This window comes from Ambystoma mexicanum, chromosome 12 (genome assembly GCF_040938575.1).
Source record: "Ambystoma mexicanum isolate Mex_15411 chromosome 12, UKY_AmexF1_1, whole genome shotgun sequence".
In the NCBI taxonomy this organism is placed as follows: Eukaryota; Metazoa; Chordata; class Amphibia; order Caudata; family Ambystomatidae; genus Ambystoma; species Ambystoma mexicanum.
In genome coordinates this window covers 1,153,334,101-1,153,353,423 of record NC_090936.1, presented here as the reverse complement: position 1 = coordinate 1,153,353,423, position 19,323 = coordinate 1,153,334,101, and the positions used below count along the sequence as shown (strand labels likewise).

Below are 19,323 nucleotides of genomic sequence, written 5' to 3'. Positions count from 1 at the left end.
AAACGCACGCGAAAACAAGCACCTGGGAGCCGCCATTTTCTGATAATCCTATCTTTTCCCCGATCGCCCTGGCTGGCCTGCTTTTGCGGCACTAAATCAATTCCCCCACCCCTGAGCCTTACATTATCAAAACATTCATATTCCCCGCCTCTCCCCGTGACGTTACTGTGCTGCGTAGGCAAACGCGCCCAGTCGTCTTCTGCGCGACTCCACACAGAACCCGGAAACCAACACAGATCAACTCACAACACAGCGCGCCACAATTCGGAATATGAAACTGTACTTTACAATGAAACAGCAACACGGTACATTTGGTAAAGTACATTTATTTGGCATTAAATGTTTAGAGAATATTCATATGAACTCCGGAAGCCATTTATTTTCTTTTATCTGTATCCGCAATAACTGTTCCGTTTCATCTTGAGTCACGCGCTGTTCCTTTATGGCACATAGGGTGTCATTTTCGTAAAAAGAATCACTTTGGAAGCACGGTGAACCGCAAGGCTGTTCCATCAACTAGGCACTAGTCCAGCCTAAAGGTTGTTATGTTACTTCTAGCCACTAGTACAGCGTAAGGGCATGTGGGCCCTTGGCGATCGTCCCATAATATGGTGATCGTGCTCCAGTTGTTGACACGAAGCTGCAGGTGTCTGCTGAAGAATCCATCCGCCGGTGTCTCAAACAGATGGCAGTTGCAGCAAGGGATCAAATACCTGTTATGAAAACAAAAAAATGATAATTAGTCTCGCTAGCCGAACTTCATTAATATTACTCATTTCATTTATTACGGCTGATCAGAAACTATTTGCTTGCAAGGGTAGTTCAATGGAGTATGTTCTTCTCTAACATAAATGTGAAAAGTAACGAGATAAATCGAGGCCAACACACAATGATAAACGACAGTCTACATGCATGAGGAATGATATGATATATGATATAGCATTTGTAACGCGCGTATACTCAAGTGTTTCTAGGCGTGACGAGGCAGGTGGGGAACAAGGGCAGACAGACAACGATCCTACTAGGCCAGGTGTCTTTCTGATCGCGCATGGGGATGGGCTGTACAAGGATAGTTGAATACAAATTAAATAATAGGGCCAGCTGGTGGCAAGTGCACGGTAAATGCCGGGACAAGGGGCTGAAGGATACAGAGACAGCCCCGTAGTGCAGGGAAAAGTGGCTGGGCCAAGGAACGAGATCGGTGAGACCAGTGAACCTGCATGCCCATGTGCCCACTACGAACAGTTTTACTTGCTTTTCCTAGCTCTTCATTCATTCATTTATTCATGCATCCATTCATTAAATCTTCATTCCGGTATAAAAGCGTGTAAAGATTTACTTGCATTATATTTGAAATTTCCATTGTGTCTCTTCGTAATGCAGTCTGTAAAACGGACCGTGCTCTTGACAATGATTTTTCGTATACTGACCTAAAACTGAAACTCTGTCTAGTTTCTGAATTTTCTGCCTTATCGTCTCTTACGTTATTGCGCACTCCCTTCAAATGTAGTTCTTTCGGCATGGTCCCTGTCTCAAGGTCAAAAAACAATAGACCCTTATACTTCCAGTGCGACTTGTGGGCCTCATCTGTGCACTGTCCTTCGCATTCTTTATTTGCAACATCACGTAGTATAGGCATCTATGAGAACTTGAAGTTTAGAATCCGTCTATGTAGTGCGCCTCAATGTGCAAATGCGAACTGGCTTCTCTCCCAAATGCCACGGCCTGCTTGGCTGGCGCGTTCTAAGTGCCCCAATTTTGTCCCTGTTGTCTGCGAGCTTTGCAGCCCAAATTGAGACATTTAATTTTTTGCGGAAGGTCAGGGAAAGTATAAAGTACCACAGGAGTTGAGTTAAAAGTGAGATTTATTGTTTGTTTGTTTTATTATTTGCAATACGCAAGCCTCCCCTCCGTTAACAGTGCGCAGCATTTACATGAGATGAGACATGAGAAAAATATATACATACACATATGTGAGGTGAATAGAGAGAATTCAAAGATGACACCCAGCTTCTTCGCCACCCATGATGGTGAAGTTGGGGGTTAGGTTTACTGGTACACTGTACAATAACATTTATTTACAAAAATACAATCCTATTGCAATTATTTAAACCGCGATTTGTACTTCACAATCAGCTGTGCATCGGGTGGGCATGGCACAGTCGCAATGTTTGGTGGCAATGGATCAGTGCTCTGTACAGAAACGTCCAAAATACCATATCTGTGCTTCTCTAACACAGCAACAATAAGGCCTTTCACAAAGTCGAACTGCATTTCATCATAGACTGGTTTGATCACCCATTGCTTACTTCGTTTTGAAAACACCTTAGTGTAGCGAGGCATCCTTACTTTACCCCTAGTCCTAGATTGTTCACGTCCGACAATTCTGTTATGGGCCAAGACCGCTAGTAGAGTGCGATGTTTCATGCCCCGAAAGCTAAAATGCAAGCGCTTTGGCCTGTACTTTAGGCACATACTGTGGAACACCTCCAAATCTCCTGTGTGACAGAATTCTGTCAGTCCTCTCAAATCTCTTGATAGAGTTTTGTCGAAAACCATCTTCTCAATGGCTTTGTGTGTCGGTGAAGATGGAATCAACCACTTCTTCTTCCGTGCCTCCTCTGGGGACAAAGGGCCATGTTCATATTGGTGGAAATGTTCATTTGCTGTCCAGCGGTGAACGTTGGTACAGTGGTGCATCAGTGACTGCCATTTTTCAAGTAGTATTTCCACTGACCCCTCACAAGTTTTTGAGCTCCACTAAAGATGGTTGGTGATAGAATGTGACCACTGCAAAATACTTTCAAAACCTTTTTTTTTTCCTGCAGCCGAGATTTTCTTATTGATTGATTTGGCAAGATGCCATACGTCAAATTGATGTTTAATATGTGGGAACTGCTCTCTCATTGTCTTGGCAATTGAAACGTGTCTATCCGTGGCTATGAGGTCGATGTTCATCCCCCTCGATTGTAGATGTTCACTGATTTTATAAATCCTAGTTTCTCCATGGCCACTGACGATGTACATTGTGTTACCTGCACGACCTTCGAACTCACAATTTTCTTACTATCCATGTCCTGAAAGTGGTAGGTGCAGTACTTGGCAGAAAATCCGGGGCTATCGCACTGTCCATCGCCGGCTAGCCTGAATCGTTTGCCTTCGAATGTACTTGCTAGAGACAATTGTTCAACTCTCCAAGCATCACTAATGGTCGGAAACAGATAATCACGTTGGTATGTGTAGTACAGCGCTTTACAAATGAAATGGAGTCCCACAAACTGAAAGAAAGCCTCTAACTTTCTAAAACTGGAGCCACTAAAAAGTGATGCAGCTGCACACAGTAGATTGCCTGCTGGCATTTTCCCCAGCATTGGTTGTGCAGACCATGAGAACCTATGATTTAATCTACAGGCGGCATTTATTTTGACGTTACTGCCTTTCATTTGACGAGTCACATTAATCAAGGGCTTCCCACATACTTTCCCTCTAACGGAATGCACACATTTCAGCATACTTATAATTTCCATCAAACAACTGTCGAATACTATGTATTTGCTCTCTTTCATTAGACTGTCATCCTGCGTCAACGTTGTTTCGGCCTTTGACGTTGTGGAGATGTCAACACATTGGAAAGTAATATCGCTGCTATCAAGTATTGTTGCGTCTATTAATGCTGCGGCTGGTTCATTCTCTCTCATTTCAACATCTGCTAATTCTACATTGATGGGAGAACACAACAATGTCGACATGTTTTTTGGTGGCAATTTTTTGGCGGGTGTAGATTGTGTAAATTGATCTGCAACTACTTCAGAGCTATCTTCAATACATTCAATAACATTTTCTTGTGGTGGTCCGGTCGCACAGTAGCTATGGTCCAATGCAACTTTGCTGTAGTCTCCAAACAGAGCTAATTCATGTTCTGGCCATTGGACATGGGCATCTCGAGCCTGAACACGCCTCGCCTCAATTAATAGTTCCTCCATAGTGTACATGGTCTGGCAAGCCACATCTCTCATTCGCTTCACTGTCTGTGTGTGTATAGTCCATCCTTGAATGGAGACACACTTGATTCATTTAAAAAATCGAGACAATCGTTGTTAAAATAAATGTGGTGTTTTATTTTGTATCTTATTTTCATGACACAAAAATAGAAGACTTTAAAGGTTATATAGGTCAGGTTGCAGCACAGCGAGAGAAAATCCCCTGTACTGACCGCTGTCACTCGGGAACGTGTCTCTAATGGCACGAACGGCACAGGCGGGTATCACTCTTCGAACGCGGTGTCCAAGCCTCCCGTGAAGCCACCATGTGAAGGAACGATAGGCCACCAGCCTGTACCACCTGTGAAAAGGAATGAAACAAACTGTTTTTAAATGACCCAGATAAGTTTAATAAACGTTTGTTGTCAATGACAATTCTTGTAACTAATGGCATTTTACACGGACAAATGCTATCTAGACAATGCACACTATTCAACGACTTACATGCGTTACAATGATATGTAGATGTAATTTTGAATATAGTAGAAGAACATGAAATAGGAGTGGCATGACAAGCAGAGTATACTTACTCGTTACTCGGATTACGAGGACGAACAGTTGCTCGAAGTTCGTGCATAAGCACCATCATTATTCTCAACACGGCCCGTGTGAGGCAGGCTGCCCTGAAGTCTGGCAGCTCGGTGATGCATTGCGGTCGTGGCTCGCCTTCCGAAATGTAGGCCAGGCATCCCGAGTTTTCTCGGCAGCAGCAGTTCTCCTCCTCGGTTGGCATTTGCTTGCACCGATTGCATGTGCACCAGGTGGAGACGCCGTCCATGCGACTAGGCCCAGGCTCTTCATCTGTTGAATCGTCCTCCCAACTGCCGTCCGAATCCCCATCGTTTTCGCGTGCTTCCCTTTCCAGTTGTTCCTCCTCGGTATACTCGGGCTCGTACATGTTACGGCATTATTGTAGCCATTGTGTGGTAAACAAAGTAAAATAATTTACAGAGATGGTACAGGTGTTCACACAGGCTACAAGCGGCGAAGGTAGCTGACCAGAGCACAGAAACGAGTCACAGAATACTCAGTAAAACAGAGAGAGGAATGGAATCGAATATCGGCTGCTGTGTGTTGTGAAACGGTCTGTTTATACTTATTGAGGAGAGAGGCGTCCTGCCATTTCCATGGCGACACGTCATTAGCTGAAGCGCAGCGAATGTTGACACGAGACGTGCTTTGGCGTTGGGAAATGGGCGGTACGAGTCTGCTGATGACAGGCTCAGGGGCGGGGGAATTGATTTAGTGCCGCAAAAGCAGGTCAGCCAGGGCGATCGGGGAAAAGATAGGATTATCAGAAAATGGCGGCTCCCAGGTGCTTGTTTTCGCATGCGTTTAATGGACGAAAACTCGGGTAAGGTCCATAGGAAAGTTTTCTAAAATCGAGCCACTTAGCCTTAAAAAAACATGGCCGACCCATAGGGACAATAACATTTTTTACTAGACCATGCCTTTAAAGAAAAAGTTTTAGGGGTCCCAAAACATGGACAGCAAATCCCCTCCATTTCTCCCAAAATGAAATTCTGTCTAAGATTTTTATTTTCCCCCAGATTTTGACCAGCGGTAACTAACCCTTTACACATGAAGTCACATGGTTTTAGTTGGCTAAACTGCTCGTTCAGGGCAGAATAGCCTTTTAGAGTGGTCTCCAACTGTATCTTGTTGAGGGTCAATCTTTACAGACTATTGGACCTACAACTCCCTTTTGGAATTCTCGTTTTCCTATGGGAAGGTTTTTTTGTCCACTGACCCTGCAAGAGGTTTTTCTGCAAGACCCCCACTAGAATATTCTAATGGCCCTGAGGATTCTCCAGTACAGGAGGCTGTAGCCTTCCTGGAGATCCTACAACCCCTACCCGGTAGGAGCAGGTGGTGTTAAACTGCCAAAGAAGACTTGGGGCAAGAACAAGTTTACCACCTTCTCATGGACCTGGGCACTAATATATTTTGACTTCAAATATTTAGCAGCTGTTAGCTTTTTGCATATGTTAAACATTCTTGGGATAAGTTTTCCTTGGTGTTTGGCAGCACTAGGAATGAAGATGTATGCTTCAAATGCATGTGTAAGCTTAAAAAGGTTTTTTTTAATTTTATGAATAATACTTGGAACGTTTGTAATGTTTTACTTCTATATTTATAATTTTAGATATGTATTGTTAATAGATTTGTTATGTTTGTTTTATGGATGCAGAATATCCGAAATAAATGTAACATATGACATTCATCATATTAACTATGTTTTATTTTCTTTAAAAGATAACTTATAGAGAGCTGGTCCTTGTTCGCTGTGAGGCGACTTGGAAAGCTTTTCAGCAATGCGAGGTTCTTCATAAGAAGATCCAAGAACTTCATATGAACGCCTTGAAGATTTACGATCAGCTGAAAGAGAGGTGCAGAGAATATGGCGATACCTATGTGGAGCAAGACACGCTAATCAAATTATGTCCAGGCATGTCCATTGTGCAGGCGTGGGATGCCTTGGAGTTTTTGAAAACTGAGGAGATAGTGGTGCGTGAGAAAGATCGGATATTTCTGGCTACTCTTTACTCTTATGAAAAAGACATTGCAAAATGCATAGAAAAGCTGATGAACAAGGATTCTTGGCATCTAAATATTGACGTGGAACAAGTGCTTAGATCTCAGCATGCCAAACCAAAAGAAGATGCAGTGACTGATGACACCTTAGATGAGATTTTCAGTCAGCTTCCTGAAATGGCACCCCAAGGACCTGATCTGAGCGCAGAAGACGCGCAGAATGACTGTCATTTCCAGGACACTGGGCAAGAGAATGTTGAAGGTACATCTGGTCTGGATGTTGACGCCGACCAAGTGAAGGCTGCAAAACTGATCTGTGCTAATCCCTTGACCATCATAAGTGGGAAGGGAGGCTGTGGGAAGACGACGATTGTCAGTGTTATTTTTAAGCACCTGTTATCAAAGGAAATTGAGGAGGTGGAGAGCGCTTGCAAAGCTTTTGAGAGCGACTGCAACACTTCTGAAGAATGGAACACGCAGTCGCAATCCCCAGTCAAGAAAGAAAATTGTGAAACTATCAAAGTTTTGCTTACCGCACCTACAGGGAAGGCGGCATCTCTTTTAAAAAAAAAGACAGACCTTTCTTCATACACCTTGCACCAGGTACTAGATCTCTTTATTTCTGTATTTACACATTAATTTATATACGCCAAAGGGACTTTACAGGGGTCAGAAATACTGTTAGCTGGTAAGTGAGACATTTTCAAATAGACATCCATAATGGTTAGTATTTAATAGAAATAGTAATCCGTAGTCATAGGCCAAGGCAGGAAAATGTGTATTTAATTCAGAATAAAATGGAATGAATACATTTGTTTGGGGAATACTTCTAAAGAGATAGCAAAATCAATGCAGCGCGGTGAGGGCAAGAAGCAATGGACAGCTCCTTGTGCATTTTTTGCAAATCGACACAAGGGTTTCCTTTCTGATTTAGATTTGCAGGAATTCTGTGAAATCACTGATTGCATTGAAGTACAATATGCGTTCAGGATGCACAATTGCCACTCCCCACTGGCTAATTTGACTCCTGGCGAGAAAGAGTGGTGTACAATATGTATGTAGAATTGAGCTGTCGTGTGACTTTTTTTTGGCTAGCTAGTAGCTTGCAACTTTAATTTTTGCCACCTGCCTAAATTAATTCTTCTGTTATGGGTACAAATAGCCACAAATGCTATTATCACTAGGTTTGCTGTGATATTCAACACAAACATTTCCAAAGTAACACATTAGATAAAAAGGGGACACAAGTAGAATTATGCATTGTATGTGTGCCAATGCGGAAAACATTATTGAAAAACCTTTATAAGCTCCTATTGTTGGTCTCGTCAGATGATACAGAATTTTGTAGTTGAAAAACCAGTATTGTGGGGAAGGAAAAGTTGCTAAGTTAACCTTGGAATTGGCCATACTCATTATCGCAACAGAAGATGCTGTTGAGAGGGATGGCATCTTAAAACACATTGTAGCTGATCTATCCACCGTACTGAGAAGTGCTCATTATATGGACATTTGAGCAGTCAGTGAAAATTCAGTTGAAGCTGTCCTGAAAATATGGAAATTGAAAGGTTGGGAATCTGATAAAATCTCCATTTAATGTAACAATGTCACAGTATTGTGCTCCTTAAAAACCTTTTTTGAACCCGAAGTTGATAGTTGGCTCCAAAGCAATCCCTAACTTCTGCTATGTTGAAAAACATGTTGTAAAATTGTTTCCGTCATCCAAGACCACTTGTTGGACAATTGGGTTTTCATGACATTTCCACTTGTGCTCTTGGTACAGATGATGCACAGCAACTTACTGAGGATATTTAATATTTGGTGTGTCGCAAAGTGAATATGTATCAAGAAGTGGCCCTACACTAACTAGTTCATAGCAATAGTTTTATTTTGAATGTTTACAGAAGGGTTACTTTTTATGTTTAAATGTAGAATAGGTAGAGTAAGAAATCCACACTTTCCCAGATCTTGGAATTTTCCTAGTTAGTCTTACTCCTTTCTCTCCTGAGAAGACAGTGTTATGGTGGCTTGCAGCACAGACACTGTATATAGACAACAAAAGTTGGAACAAAACAAAAAAAAGTCTCCCGATTTGGATTCCAGTAAACGATGAGAATGTCTTCTTCAACTTGGATACATGTTTTTGAAAACCAGATTCATGGTTTTCCCAGACTCTTTCCAGGGTGACTTGGTCCCAAAATTGTCCAGTGTCTTCCTCCTTCGGTGCCTTCTTTCAGCTTTCGTCGGCTTGGTCCTTTTAGTGAAGGTCCGGTTCAGTATGCTTGGCAGACAGGTAATAGTTGCAGTTGGGTTTGACTTGGGAGGCGAGTCTGCACAGATGTCTTGCAAGAGCCCAAATATTCTGCCAGACAAGAGAGCACGACTGAGAATTTACAGGCATTTTCTTTGAAACTTGAGCTCTTCCCTGTGAGAAGCACCTGTCCTTGTTCCCATGTTGAACAGCCTGTCTCTCCTCGTTGCCCATCCACTTGCTTGTTCCTAACGGAACATCACCTAAAACCTATCTATTGAACCTCCTTGACACCTTGCCTTTCACTTGTTCCAAGGCATAAAATATGTTTTGCATAGCAATTTGCTATGCAATTCTGTAGGTTTGCTAATTAAACTGACACTTGTGTAGCAAAGCTAGCTATTCAAGTTACCATGATCAATGAAAGCACAGCAGTAACCATCTCCTCTACCCTTAAATGCCAAAGGCCTTTGGAGCATTGCTAGAAAAGAATTTTCCTTTTTAAAATAATTGCAAACTAGAAGTAATCGGACGATACTTTTATTAAGCCACTCTGTCTGGCAAAGACCAGTATGTGTTAACTTTATTTTTTTAAAAGACTCATGTAATTCCATTCCTAAAAATGTAAGTTGTTACATAACGCATAATTGCAGTATTGCTACTGTATAACACTACATTGTGTCCATGCTTTACAGTCAAGTGTAGGTTGGTGTATCGAAATCTCAGTGTCATCCATATTTCATTATGAGGGGGAAGATGCATCATATTGACGAATGAACCCTTTTGAAAATGTACATGATCACACAGCCAAATGCTTTTGATAGCAAAATTAGTTGTGTGGCCTGCTGGTTCCATTCTTTTGTGTAACTAGTGCTTGACCCATGAGCTGATCCCATGCTCATTGACATTCTATCTTATCCTGTTGCTTTATACCAGATAACCTGAAAGTGAAATGGCTGCAAACTACACTATTCCATTTAGTTTGCACAGTTCTCTGCCTGCTGGGCCATCCACTCTGCCTAGTCTATTACTTTCTTTCCTCTTACATACTGAATACACCAAGCTAATAAGATGTTTCTGCAAAGTAAAGATCAATAGTTTGATTCAGTCTACACATCTGCACATCCTGCTGCAAAACCATACACTAGGTAGCCTCCAGAGCTCGCTTTACTCTATGATTATGATTGCTTTATATATTAACGTCTGCGGGAGAGAGCTGGCCAGACTCTTCTCAAATGCTTTTTTATCAGATCTATTTATTTGTGTGTCCATTCATGTAGTTAACCCGTTACATTTTACAGACACTCCTCCAGGGCTTAGTCTTTTCGCCCACTTGCATAGTCAAGGAGATTTTATTAAGGGCAGATAACATTTGCAGGGGATGTTTGTAGCTTTTTTTGAAGCATTTATTTTGTTTGCAGTAAATGTCAAATTAAGGTTTCACTGTGTATTGCTGGCAGCAGTGTGCCAAACATAGTAGGTTTATGATATGCACATTTATTTTTTATTTTTATTATTAGCATTTAGTTTATTACAAACTTTTAGCTAGGTGAAACATTTTCAGTCTGTCTTTTCCTTTTGCAAGTGGGTCTAGATTGTAATTCACACCAAGCTATCTGTTAATAGTCTGTCTAGATTACAGTTCCTTTTATCTTATTTATCCTGTTCGACACTACACAACTCTCTCTCGGAACTGTCTGTTAATTTCCTCAATGCAGCCTTCATGAAGTTAACTGTGACGTAATTAGTTCTTTGATTGTCAGCAAGGTAAATTCTTTCCCACCACTCCTCTGTGACCAAGCACTGGGAGAAGATGAATCAAGCGTATTTTTTATATCTCTTTAAAGTGCTGTTGTTGTGTAATATGTTCATTCGAATGGATTGTGTCCTTCCACATATTCCTCATCTCAGATATCTTGTCTCCCAGCTTTGCTGCGTCAGAAAAGAAAATTCACCAGAGGGTGCTGTGCTCGAAGCCGCAGAGTTGTAGTTCCTCGAGGGCTGCTGTCGAGCATTGACGTCATCTGCAGTATAAAGGGCTCGAGCTGCACCCGTTAGCTCAGTTCCGTATGTCCGAGAACTGCTTTGTGTCTTAAAAACGGCGCATCAGTTTTTTCTATGAAATGTCCTCTTCATTGGATCCATCAACACACAAGACAGATTTTAAAAAATGTCAAAAGTGTGGAAGAAAGATGTCGATTACCGACCCCATCATAATTGCCTTTGGTGTTTGAGCCCTGACCATCTGGTTGCCTAATGTGGTTCCTGTCAGGCTATGCCCAATAAGGCTCTTAAGAAACAGAAAGGTAAGCTGACGGTGGGGGAGGAATCTTAGAAATCTTCAAAAAGACATAGAGATTCAGGGGGGTTCGAGCGGAAAGTCGTGTCGAGGAAATCGAGGTCTAAGAGTCACTCGAGGAAATCCTCCTCTTCTTCGTCGTCCAAAAAATCAAAGAATCGACTTCGTAGATCTTCTTCGTCCTCGTCTGACAGAAGGGTCATATCCTACCCTTCCAAGGACGATTCCCCTGAAAAATGGGAGGCCTTTAGGGCTTCGATGCTAAACATTTTCAAGAATGTGGCCCAGACCCCCCTCAAAAGCTGCGTGAAGATCATGCCCATGTCCACTCCAAAGGTGACAGACGGAGATCAAAGATCAGGCACGCGAGATCCGACAAAGTTGAGGGTGTCATCGGGGGGGAAAGTTCTCCGACACCTTATGAAAAAAGAGTGAAACCACCGGTGCATAAATCGGGGGTGACGGCTGACAAAATGGTATCCATATCGAAGTCGAATATCGACTCGACGCAGCCCTCGACGACAACGTCGAGGCCGCTGCAGAAGATGGCGTCGATACCTTCCGCGACAGTGTCGAGGCCTCCCTCGATGTCGAAGCCTCCTTTGAAAACGTTGAAGCCAGCGTCTATTTCATTGACGCCTTCGACGCCTTTATCGAGGCATTCTTTAATTCCAATGCCAAAATCGACGCCTTTGTCTAAGCCTAGGTCAATGCCACCCCCTTCACCACAGAAGATCTTCCATCCACAACGCAGGCAAGAATTATTTTAGATCTATGTCCTCTATTTACGAGGAGCAATCCTCTGAAGAGGATGTTACTTCAGCTGGGGTTAGATTTGGAACTAAAGAGGTTCCTGAGGAGTTGATAGACCCAAACTCTAAGATGGCTGATCTTTATGATTGCCTTCAGACAGCCAGTGGCCTAGATCCTTCCCCTGAAGTAGAGTTTGAGAAGCCAGACCCTGCAGATCATGCAGACTCTTGGTACAGAAACTTAATGGGGAGAGTCATTGACTTCATGGGAAGGAAAACCGCTTCCCCAAGGTTTGACCAGGACGAAATTAGACATCCTGAATGAGGTACCTCAAAGGGACCCTGTTCTCCCTTTCCATAAGGCATTGCAAAAAAGGGTGATGGAAACTTGGGATACCCCAATCTCTGGGCCTGCAGTAAATAAAAGGTTTGTAGGGAAGTACAGACCATCTTCATCGGATCCTGAGTACCTGTCGAGCATCCCTCGCCAGAAAGCTTGGTGGTACCAGCTGCAACCTCCACTAGACAGTCAGCTTATCCTTCGATACCACCTGATAGGGATGAAAAAAAAAAGTTGATGCTTGGGCCCGGAAAGTCTTCTCTTCGGGCAGCATGGCCCTTAAATCTAGGAATGTAACTTGCACTCTGGCACAGTTTACATACACCCTGTGGGACTGTATGACATCAGCGGCTGAACACATCCTGGAGGGCGAGGAACGGGATGGTTTCCTGGCGATAGTAAAGGATAGAAATGAGGCTATGGAGGAAAGCCTTCAGTCAGGACTGGACACTGCTGATAGTGTAAGCGGGTCCATGGCATCTAGCACGGTCCTACGCAGATTTGCATGGCTGAGGAAATCTGGTTTTGCACCTGACGTGCAATCCAGATTACTCAATATGCCTTTTGACTGGTTGAGGCTGTTCGGCAGCAAGGCGGATGAGAGCTTGGAGAAGCTGCAGACCTCTAAAGCGGTAGCTAAATCACTCCGCGCTGCTATAAGGCAGCCTCAGCAACACTCCTACGCAGGGTCCTCTTCCTGGAGGAGCTGTCCCTTTCGTTTCTACTCCTCTTTTGGAAGGAGGAGGGGGCAGGCCAGTCAAAGAGGCCAACACAGAAAACCCCCTCGTGGTGGAAGAGGGAAAGGTGCTAGATCAGCCCCAGCAGCGGTTACTACCTCCTCAGCCACTGCTGCAGTAGCTACAAAGCCTCTCTGAGGTCTTGACCCACAAGACCCCGGTGGGAGGCAGGATCACTCTGTATCTGAACGAATGGCAGGGCATAACGTCAGATGCCTGGGCGCTAGAGATAGTGCCTTCCTTTTCGACAAAGACCTCAACATCATCCACCGGGAGCCAATTCTGTCAAAACTCCAGACCCGCTCCTTGTGCAGGGGATTTCAGTCCTTCTAGAGAAGGGTGCAATAGAACATGTACCTGTAGCGGAGAGGAACAAGGGTTGGTACTCCTGGTATTTTCTCATTCCCAAAAAGGACAGAGGATTGAGACCCATCTTGGACTTAAGAAATTTGAACAAATTCCTCAGGAAGGACAAGTTCAAGATGGTGACCCTTTCTCAAATCCTTCAGGCTCTTCAACTTCAGGACTGGCACGTTTCATTGGACCTTCAGGATGCTTACTTTCATGTGCCAATCCATCTCCAGCACAGAAAGTACCTGAGGTTCGCAGTTGGCGGTTCTCAATATCAGTTTCGAGTTCTGCCATTTGGGCTGACCTCAGCCCGAGGGTTTTCACCAAGCTGATGGCTGTAGTGGCAGCGAGTTTCAGGAGAGGTAGGATTCACATTTACCCTTACCTGGACGATTCGCTAATCAGGGCAAGTTTACCTGAACGAGCCCAGGAACATCGGACCATGACCTGCCACTTTCTGCACAGACTGGGCTTCTCCCTCAATTACAAGAAGTCACAAATGATTCAAAGCCAAAGACTCCAATTCATCGGAGCAGTCCTGGATACTTCCTCAGGGAAAGCCTTGCCTCGTCGGGAAGAGAGCTCACCACATTCTGCAGATGGTAACAAAGTTTCTGAATGCCCAACATCTGCCGGCCTTCGATTTTCTGAGGTTGCTGGGCCTCATAGCATCCTGCATTTTTCTGGTGCCAGAGGCAAGATTGAGAATGAGATCCCTTCAATGGGCCCTCCGGATTCAATGGTTCTAATTTTTCGGGGGGATATGTCAGATCTTCTGCAAGTCCCGGCCAGAGTGGCTCAAGATCTACTATGGTGGGCTTGAAAGGAAAATATCCTCAATGGAGAATCTTTTTAGCAACCATGGCCAGAGATAGCAGTAGTGACGGATGCCTCCCTAATGGGGTGGAGAGCCCACACCAACGATCTGACAATCGGCGGTCGTTGGTCTCCATCGGAGTCCAAACTACACATCAACCTTTTGGAGCTGAGGGCAATCAAACTAGCGCTGAAGGCCTTTCTGCCCTCTGTATGGGGAAATAATGTCCTGATAATGATGGACAACACAGTGGCCATGTACTACTTCAACAAAAGAGGAGGCGTAGGGTCACTACCACTGTGCAGAGAGGCAATGCAGCTCTGGGTCTGGGCAATGCAAGAAGGAATCTCTCTGTAGGCAGTTCACCTAACCGGAGAGCAGAACACAGCGGCGGGCGCTGTAAGCAGGCAGAGCAGTTTCTCACGAATGGGAACTAGCTCAGGAAGTCCTTCAAGAGATCTTCTCCCTTTCGGAAGTGGATCTGTTCGCAACCAGTGTCAATAGGAAGTGCCAACTGTACTGCTCAAGGGAATTTCCTCCGAGAGGAGCTCTAGGGGACGCGTTTGTGGTGGACTGGGTATTTCCACTCCTATATGCGTTTCCTCCAGTCTCCGTGATTCCTCAGGTAATCAGGAGGTTGAGAAAGTTTAGGAAATCCATGATCCTAATTGCCCCGGAAATTGCCCCGGATTGGGCCAGGGGGATGTGATACTCTGACCTTCTGGACATGTCCATCTGCCCTCCAATACGTCTTCCACAAAGAGAGAATCTTCTCTCGCAAGAGGAAGGTTGGGTTCTCCAGCAAGAGGTCAAGACACTCGGCCTTCATGCATGGTTTCTGAGAGGCTGAGATATAAGGATTGGGACCTCCCGGATGACGTAATGGAGATTTTGCTTCCCGCTTGAAGGCCAGCAACACAATCTTTGTACTGGTGTCGTTGGAACACGTTCAGTAACTGGTGCAGGGATAAGAATGTGGATCCATTCTTATGTAATATTCCGACAGTACTTTTTTTCCTTTTACACTTGGCCAATTTGGGGCTCCAAGTTGGCACTATAAAAGGATACTTGGCAGCGCTATATATCTTCAAGCGCTCCTCGGAAGAAGTTTCTTATTTTAAAATGCCCTTAGTTACCCAGTTTCTAAGGACTGACAAATGTGTACCCTCCAACACCTTTTTAGGTTCCCATCTGGGATTTAAATTTAGTGTTAAAATGTCTCATGTGTGCCCCTTTTGAGCCTTGACATTCGTGCCCGTTAAGGCTCCTCACTTTGAAAACAATTTTGCTAGTGGCTATAACATCAGCCCGCAGGGTGAGTGAGTTGCAGGCGCTCTCTTATAAGCCTCATCACACCATTTTCCATAGTGACAAGGTCATTCAAAGGTTAAACCATTCTTCTTACCTAAAATAGTCTCTGATTTCCAGCTGTCGCAGAAAATGACCTTACCTTCTTTTTACCCTTTTCCACACGCAAGTAAGGAGGAGGACAGATTGCACAGACTGGACCCAAAAAGGGCTCTGTTTCTATATTTCTAGACTGGCAAATTTCCGACAAAGTGACCAACTGTTTGTTGGATATGCTGGACACAAATCGGGCCTTGGAGTGTCTAAACAGACTCTATCCAGATGGATAATTCTGTCAATTTCGGAGTGCTACAAATTGGCTGGGAAGGAGCCTCCAGATGTGCCAAGGGCTCATTCAACCAGGGGCATGGCAACTTTGGCTGTTCAGGGTGGTGTTCTGGTGCAGGATATTTGTGCGACGGCCACCTGGTCATCAATGCATACTTTCATAAAACATTACTGCTTGGACTCTACATCATATCAAGTAGGCCTCTTTGCAAAAGCCATCCTTCACTCAGTCCCTGATTGAATCTCTGGTACTCCCTCCTCCAAATTCGAACTGCTTTGGGAGACTATCTTAGATTAGGAATACGTGGGACACAATCTATTCGAAGAACAAGTTATTTACCAATTGTAACGTTCTTTCGACTGGATGTTCCTCCCACATATTCCTCATCGACTCTCCAAACCTACCCATCCGTACAGTTTACGCCAGTTGCACTTGAACTTCCTTAAAAGCCAAAGGACTTTGAAAGCCCGATCAACTGATGCGACCATTAACACCGTAAAACAGAACTGAGCTAACGGGCACGGCTCGAGCCCTTTATACTGCGGATGATGTCGATGCTCGACGGCGGCCCTCGAGGGTCTACGACTCTGCGGCATCGAGCACAGAGCCCTCGGGTGAAATTTTTTTTACGAAGTAGCAAAGCTGGGAGACAAGATATCTAAGATGAGGAATACGTGGGAGGAACATCCAGTCGAAAGAACGTTACAGTTGGTAAGTAACTTGTTCATTTTAACCTTAATAATAAATTCCTCCCCAGGTTGTTAGGAAATTTATTTAAGTAACCTTTCGTCACATTCGGAAATACAGTGTTATTTTTGGACAGAGTATGGATTTTGGATTTTGCTCTCATTTCCTCAGTTTTCTGCCAATCCTCTGCCCATATTGCTTTCTTTACACGATCTGGACTTTTGCGCAATACTTCTTCAGATGACCCTAGAAGGGAGAGAAATATAGCACATTCCAATTTCCAAGTCTTGACCGTCTATTCGTCTTCTAATTTTTTTCTTTTTTTAATAACTTCAAATTGTGGAGGACCGTCTTCTCTAATCATTTTCCTAAAAAGAGAAATTTTATTCCACATGATCTTGGCAAGAAGTGAGATCAATCCTAACTCATGACAAATTATTTGAGCTGGTAAAGATTTTGGTAGATTTTATATTTGTTTCCAAAAATAACTCGCACCAATCCCACAATTCTTCTTTTAGCCCTCTATTAGTTTCCGCTCCATAAATGATGGTCGTGGTTACCTTTTTGTTTAAAATATTTTAGAATCGGGATTAAGGAGAATTTGCTGTTTCGTTTATTCAAAGCAACACCTTGCGCCATCAGTTGCTGTAACTTCTTTTTCACATTCTCAATCCATGGTTTTTCATATTTGCAAACATTTATAGTGACCCCTAGGTATTTTTGATCGAGAACCACATCCAGAAGGCTTTAATTTTGTTACACTTGTCTCCATAGATTATGATTTTAGATTTTGCTGCATTGATCTTCAGGGACTTTTTATCAACATAGTTTTGCAAGATGGTTAGTTTTCTCTGCAAGCTGATTTTAGTCAGTTCCAACAGGATCAGGTCCTATTCATAAAGCAGCCACCCTAAAGCCTCCCCATGATTTTAGGATGGAAGGTGACGCTGTCTGATAAGTCTCTTTTATATCCTTTATAAAGAAGTTAAATAGGGTTGCGGCTAGGGGGAAACCTTAGAGGTTCTAATCACTCTTGATAAGTTTCCAGAGAGGTCAAACTTCACTTGCATTTTGGTGTTCGAGTATAATTCTTGGATGATTTCAAGCAGGTCAATAGGGAATCCTTTGATCTTCAATTTTGTCCAGAGTAAGTCCCGATCAATGCTGTCAAACGCCTGACACAAATCTATACTTTGCTCAGAGCTATGTTTTAACAGGTTTAGGAGCAGCAAATTCAGGTTGCAGCCAACTTCCTTGACAAAACCAGTTTGTCTTTCATTGATGGAGTCAGAAGTTTGAATCCATGCCTTTTAATCTAGTTAGAATTACCATTGCAAAGATTTTTCCCACCGACCTAATAGGGCGATAGGTATATCATTTGCCCGTGCATATTTATCCCCTTGTTTAAATATAGGGATCATGATGGCTAATTTCCATGATTTTGGCATTTTGCGCATTACAAAATATTGTGTTAAATGCATTTCTACAGAATTCTGCCCACTCTTCTGGAGCTTCCTTCATTAGCGCATTGGTAAGCCGTCGGGCCGGGAGCTACAGATTGACTGCTTTTTTTTATAATATGAAGAATCTCTTCTGTTTCACAAGATGATCCCCAAGAATTTTTCTCTGAGGAGCTTTTACTCATCTCATTCGGGAGTTCATTCAACTTGATAAATAACATGTTGAAGTGTTTCACCCATTTATCCTCTGGGATCGGATTGAGAAGAGATGAGGTAGGTGGGTTCTAATTTCCATTTATTAGTTGCCAAAAGCTCCTCCCATTGGAGTCAATTAACACGTTTAGCATTCTTACTGAATCTTTAAGGTCCAAATTCATTCTGTACATTTTTGTCCAGTTTCTATATTTTTGTCTAGGTTTCCTTTTCGAGGGGATTGGGTCCTCTGACGTATTCAATTTCTATGACAGTAATCACCACAGCTGTGCTGCTTCGGAAAATCTTTCTGCGTCCTGCGTCGATGACATCGATATGCCGCCCTCGAGGACCTCCTCCGACGGCCGACGTACCTGGATGTTATAAGTAAGACGCACGACGCCCGTAGCCTCAGTTCCGTCTTTTCCGCGAATGTGTTTGTTTCGGAGATCTCTGCGCGCCTCGACTCTTTGGAGTTCTTTCTCGGTTCTTCGAACCTGTTTCGTTTTGTGAAGTCTTTCTTCGTGAAGATGTCTACCTCGTCTTCCACACCGCGTCCAGGCTTTACGAAGTTGGGGGACTGTGGGTCCAAGATGTCGATTACGGACTCGCACAACGCCTGCCTCTGGTGCCTCGGGCGGGCCCATGACACGGATGAATGTGTCGACTGCCGGTTGCTTACGTCTAAAGCCTTGCGGGAGCGCAAGAAGATGTTATCGGTAGGTAAGGTGTCTAAGCCACGGAAGTCGAGGTCTGCTGGGCTTTCGACGGACGATTCGAGAGTCGACTCTCCGCGTCGTCGTCGAAAGTCCAGTGGGTCTCGGTCCCGCCACTCCTCTGCCTCTTCGAGGCACTCCCGGAAGCGGCGTCATCGGTCGCCTTCCCCGTCCTCTTCCGAGGCTCCGCCCGTCGGCGGGTCGCTTACCCTACCAAGCAGCCGACCGCGGAGGAATGGGCTTCCTTCGGGAAGAAAATGGTAGCGATTCTCGAATCGCAGGGCACCGGTCCGTCCGCGCCTCCGAGTGGGGTCGGTCGTGATCGGTCAAGAGACACCGCTCGCACGCCTTCGGGCTCAGGTGGTCAGCACGATTCGCGGGAGAGGTCCCGCTCGGACAAGGGGAATCGTTCTCGTCATGCCCGGTCCAGGTCCTGGTCCTCGACGCGCTCGAGACCGTGTGAACCTGTAATGTCTTCGAGGAAGACGTCGACACCGGTGGTGCCGAGGTCGT

The 19,323-nt window shown here is 44.2% G+C and overlaps 1 protein-coding gene across 1 annotated transcript in view; it reads left to right on the top strand.

Moving 5' to 3' along the window:
- The window catches only part of HELB (DNA helicase B), a 785,178-nt gene that overhangs the window by 138,012 nt on the left and 627,843 nt on the right, over window positions 1-19,323 (top strand). The window contains exon 4 of the mRNA XM_069629731.1: window positions 6,297-7,178. Within this exon, the coding sequence (XP_069485832.1) occupies window positions 6,297-7,178 (882 nt within the window). The remainder of the gene's footprint in view (window positions 1-6,296; window positions 7,179-19,323) is intronic.